The sequence below is a fragment of the Myripristis murdjan genome, chromosome 15 (assembly GCF_902150065.1).
Source record: "Myripristis murdjan chromosome 15, fMyrMur1.1, whole genome shotgun sequence".
Taxonomy (NCBI): Eukaryota; Metazoa; Chordata; class Actinopteri; order Holocentriformes; family Holocentridae; genus Myripristis; species Myripristis murdjan.
In genome coordinates this window covers 18,452,743-18,456,987 of record NC_043994.1, presented here as the reverse complement: position 1 = coordinate 18,456,987, position 4,245 = coordinate 18,452,743, and the positions used below count along the sequence as shown (strand labels likewise).

General features: G+C 41.3%; 1 protein-coding gene across 1 annotated transcript; it reads left to right on the top strand.

Moving 5' to 3' along the window:
• Nucleotides 1–395: 395 nt before the first annotated feature.
• Nucleotides 396–2,790, top strand: nkx2.3 (NK2 homeobox 3). The gene is made up of 2 exons (XM_030070785.1): nucleotides 396–789; nucleotides 2,120–2,790. The coding sequence occupies exons 1-2, from the start codon at nucleotides 399–401 to the stop codon at nucleotides 2,758–2,760; spliced, it is 1,032 nt and encodes a 343-aa protein (XP_029926645.1). The 5' UTR covers nucleotides 396–398; the 3' UTR covers nucleotides 2,761–2,790.
• Nucleotides 2,791–4,245: the final 1,455 nt, after the last annotated feature.

Sequence of the window (4,245 nt, the reverse complement as noted above, 5' to 3'; positions counted from 1 at the left end):
CTTCCTGGGAGGAGAGAGAGGGAGAGAGAGAGAGAGAGAGAGAGAGAGAGAGAGAGAGGTTATCAATCCCTCCCTCCGCATCAGGACGTCACTGAAGGGGAGAGGGCTGCATCTTGGCTGATCCAGCGCTTTCTCTAGATGGATTCAGCCAACCAAACAGGACCGACGTCTCTCTCAGCCTTCCAGCTATAGACACACAACCAAATGAGAGGGATGTGACATCAAAAACAAAGCCAGTCCTCCTCGGTCTGCATGGAAAAACAAGCACGGCGCAACCATCATTTTCTTTTACGCACTATTATTTACTTATTTTACGCGCGGTCCGGAGACAAGTAGGATCCATTTTGGACCAGTTGACGATTGGTTATCCGCTGTCATTTCCCTTTTTAGTGGTAATAATGCTTCCTAGCCCAGTCATAACCTCATCTACCACGCCTTTTTCTGTCAAGGACATTCTGAAGCTAGAGTTGCAACAACAATCTCAGCAGCACCAGCTCCAACTGATCTCTCGCCTTGGTTTCCCCGGTGCGCTGTCACAGCCGGGACCTCTCCAGAATAAAACCTTCCGCTCTCATTCGCCCCCATCCTGCATGTTGGCCGGCAGGGACAGTCCAAGTCCCATCAGCTCCGGACTCTCGGAGAGCGAGGAGAGGATGTCGTACCTCAATAAGCTGACGGGGCAGGACCGACTGACGGAATCCTGTCTGCCGGGAGAGATGTTCACCAACGCGGCGCAGAGCCACTCGTCAGACCTGCGGCTGGAGACCGAGCAGGAGGACCCAGATACCAGTGAGTAGGCGACACAACACAGGAGCCAGGACGATAAACCAGCTGAACTGTATTTATGTTAATTAAGTGTACTGATTGCTGTGATGTTTAGCAGGACAACTTAGATATCTGTGAGAATACAGTGTGTTAAAAGAAAGAAAGAAAGAAAGAAAGAAAGAAAGAAAGAAAGAAAGAAAGAAAGAAAGAAAAACTAAACTCAAACATATGAAGATCCTGCGACCAAACCGACGAAATTGCATGCGATTGTTCTGGTCAGTTAATTATTTGACATGGGGATCACACTCATCATCAAGATCAATACAGCAGCTTTTTTTTTTTTTTTTTTTTTTTTTCGTATTTTTGCTAAATAATTTTTCAATGAGAATAAATTGGCTTGATATCTGTAATAATATAAACTGCAGGATGAATTTGGACTCAGTAAGGTATGGCCGAGTGCCACACCTTACATTACACATATGACAGCAATTTATACGAAAAACATTGCTCTGTTTTGTTCATTCGCAATTAAATTATTACTGATGCTTGCTGGCATTTAAAAGTTTTTTTTTTTTTTTTTTTTTTTTATCAGTATTAACTGAAGTAGGCTACATTGGTATAAATTGTAGACGCCTAGCTGAAAGCCTTACACGTTTAAAATGTATAGGGCTACTAAATTGCTTTGAATCATCATTGACTTGCAAATTCCCTTTTTTATGGTTTCCAATTAAGTTTGTTGTAGTAGTTAAATTACCGTGGATTGCCAGAGATTTGGCAATCCACGGTACATTTGGCTGCAGTTTTACGACTATACATTTAAGGTTGTGGAAATATGCGTCATACTTAATCTTCATAGCAAATTCAGGGATAGATTCAGTGCAATTTATGTTTCCAAATTTCACAACAATTTGCATTCTAGTTTTTAATGAGTTAGCCAGCACTTTGTTTTCGTGTATGTAAAAATGTCTTAATCTATGCAAGTAACTTAATTTCACGTTCATATTATTTTTTTTTCTTAAAACAAGTGAAAAAATGCTTTCAATTAGTTGAGACACTACGTCGTTTTCAGTATTGTTTCTAACTTAAGAAATTTTCGATAAATAGCCTCAATGTCAGTGTTGTGAAGTAACGCAATAAAGCAAATAATACCACTAGCATTAAGATGATTAAGAAAATATTGGAAAAAGGTGTTTCACCTTTTTAAACTTGTTAATAAGATATTTACATTTAATATTCACTTATTAGGGTGGACATTGTTCCGATTTAATAAATAGTTCAGAGTGAATAATACATGTATTAACATGTATCTTTTGCCAGTGATGCACAATTACAGCCCTGTCCCTTTTGACCCCAGAGAGCTGCGGTGCTCTGATGCGAGGAGAGAGTGAGGAGGTGGACTCGGAGAAACCCGCCACCAAACAGCAGAGGACCAGGAGGAAACCCCGCGTCCTCTTCTCGCAGGCCCAGGTCTTCGAGCTGGAGCGGCGCTTCAAGCAGCAGCGCTACCTGTCCGCCCCGGAGAGAGAGCACCTGGCCAGCTCCCTGAAACTCACCTCCACCCAGGTCAAGATCTGGTTCCAGAACAGGAGGTACAAGTGCAAAAGGCAGCGGCAGGACAAGACACTGGAGATGGCGGGTCACCACCACCATCACCACCCACCTCCGCCCAGAAGGGTGGCTGTCCCGGTGCTGGTCCGGGATGGGAGGCCTTGTCTCGCTGGATCCCAGAACTATAACACCTCTTACACAGTCGGAGCTCCAAACCCATATGGTTACAACGGCTATCCAACCTACAGCTACAGCAACTCGGTGTATTCAAATACTTATTCTTGTACTTATTCTAGTTTACCCGCTCTGCCGCCCAGCAACACCACCGCTAATGCATTTATGAACATGAATTTAGGAAATCTTAGTGCACAGTCCCAAAGCCAGGCTCCCCAAGGAACAATGGTCACACCCTGCCAAGGAACTCTGCAAGGCATCCGGGCATGGTAGCGCAGCTAGTCCCATTTGTAATTTGCCTACAATCACGGCTTTCATAACCTTCTCTGGATGACCTGTACATTTAATGCAACACAGCTATTATTTCATTATAAACTCAGCTGCAGGCCAATATCTCCAAACCAACATAGGAGAGAGGGGCATCCGCGGAGCCATAAAGGAGATACCCATTGACTAAGATGCCAACACAGTATATAAACTTTTTTTTTCCTGAGCCAAACGTTACAAAAAGTTGTTAAACACTTTTCCTGCTTTTGGATTTTTGATTTCTGGAATGATTGTTGCAAATGAGTCTGGATTATTGTGTTTCAAAATGGATGCACGACGCAAATCAAGGGAAAATATGTGGAAATTATCCCGAAAAACTGACGCAAATTTTACGTAAATCATTACAATGACTTAAACTTTGGCCTCAACAGGATTTTCCTATAACCTTCTTTTGAGAGCCTTAGAATTCATTTCAAAAAAGAGAAAAAAAAGAAAAAGCCTATTACTATATAGCGATACCAACCTCGGTTTGTAATATAAAACAGCTTCATAAAGTGTTTTTTGTTTTGTTTTGTTTTGTTTTGTTTTGTTTTGTTTTATTTTTTTTTTTTAACACGAAATAATATAACTCGTGTTTGGCCAGTAACAGATGTTTTTAATATGATAAAAACTGAGTGACATGGTGTGACATAAATGAATGGATTAAAAATGACGCTTGTTTAACAGGGTTGCTTTTGTCTCACAATGAAAATATAAAAACGTAAATAATGGCTGGATTATAGTGTGCCTTAAGATTTTCGACTGTGTGTGAGAGAGAGAGGGAGAGTAAGAGAGAGTCTCTGTGTGTGTGACGTTAAGTTTTGCATTCTTGCTGAATCATAACAGTCCTATTAAAACACAGCATATTTATGAAGGTCATGAATGCACTGTGATAACAACGAGCTCTCCTCTTCAGCCCCGCTGGGATGTTCCGGTTGCAGTTTGGAGCCAGCGCGCCATTGCATTTAAACATTCGTATGAATCTGAATGGGAAACTCAAATAAAGTTGGCTTCGAGTTATTCCTCGAGGATAATTTCAAGTCGTTCCTGAAGCCAAGCACGCAGTTTTTGTCTGTGAGAAAGCTTTGCAGCAGACTTGGGTGTGAGACAAGAACCAGAAACAGAGAGAATGTAGAGGCGAGCTAATGTCCGGTCAGGATTCAGAGACGGACATTAACCAGACCGCCAGCATCCTTCTAGGACCCCCAGAGCGCACCCACTCAGGCAAGTTTGGATAAATAATATATTTGGATAATGAATGCTTTAGCTTTTTTTTTTTTTTTTTTTTTTTCCCCAGACCTATGGGCTAAAAATAATAGGCCTAATGATAGCAGTATTAATAACAATAACAACAATAATATCAATAATGTTATCAATTACTACAATTTATTGAAGCTTTATTGTTCTGAAAAATGGCCTACATCGCTCTTCAGTCACTTATTCACTCACACA

What these genes read in the sequence shown, in the direction of transcription:
- nkx2.3 (XM_030070785.1), top strand. Translation starts at nt 399, where the DNA reads ATGCTTCCTAGCCCAGTCATAACCTCATCTACCACGCCTTTTTCTGTC. An exon ending in GCAGGAGGACCCAGATACCA is followed by an intron (nt 790 to 2,119) that starts GTGAGTAGGCGA and finishes TTTTGACCCCAG; the next exon opens with AGAGCTGCGGTGCTCTGATG.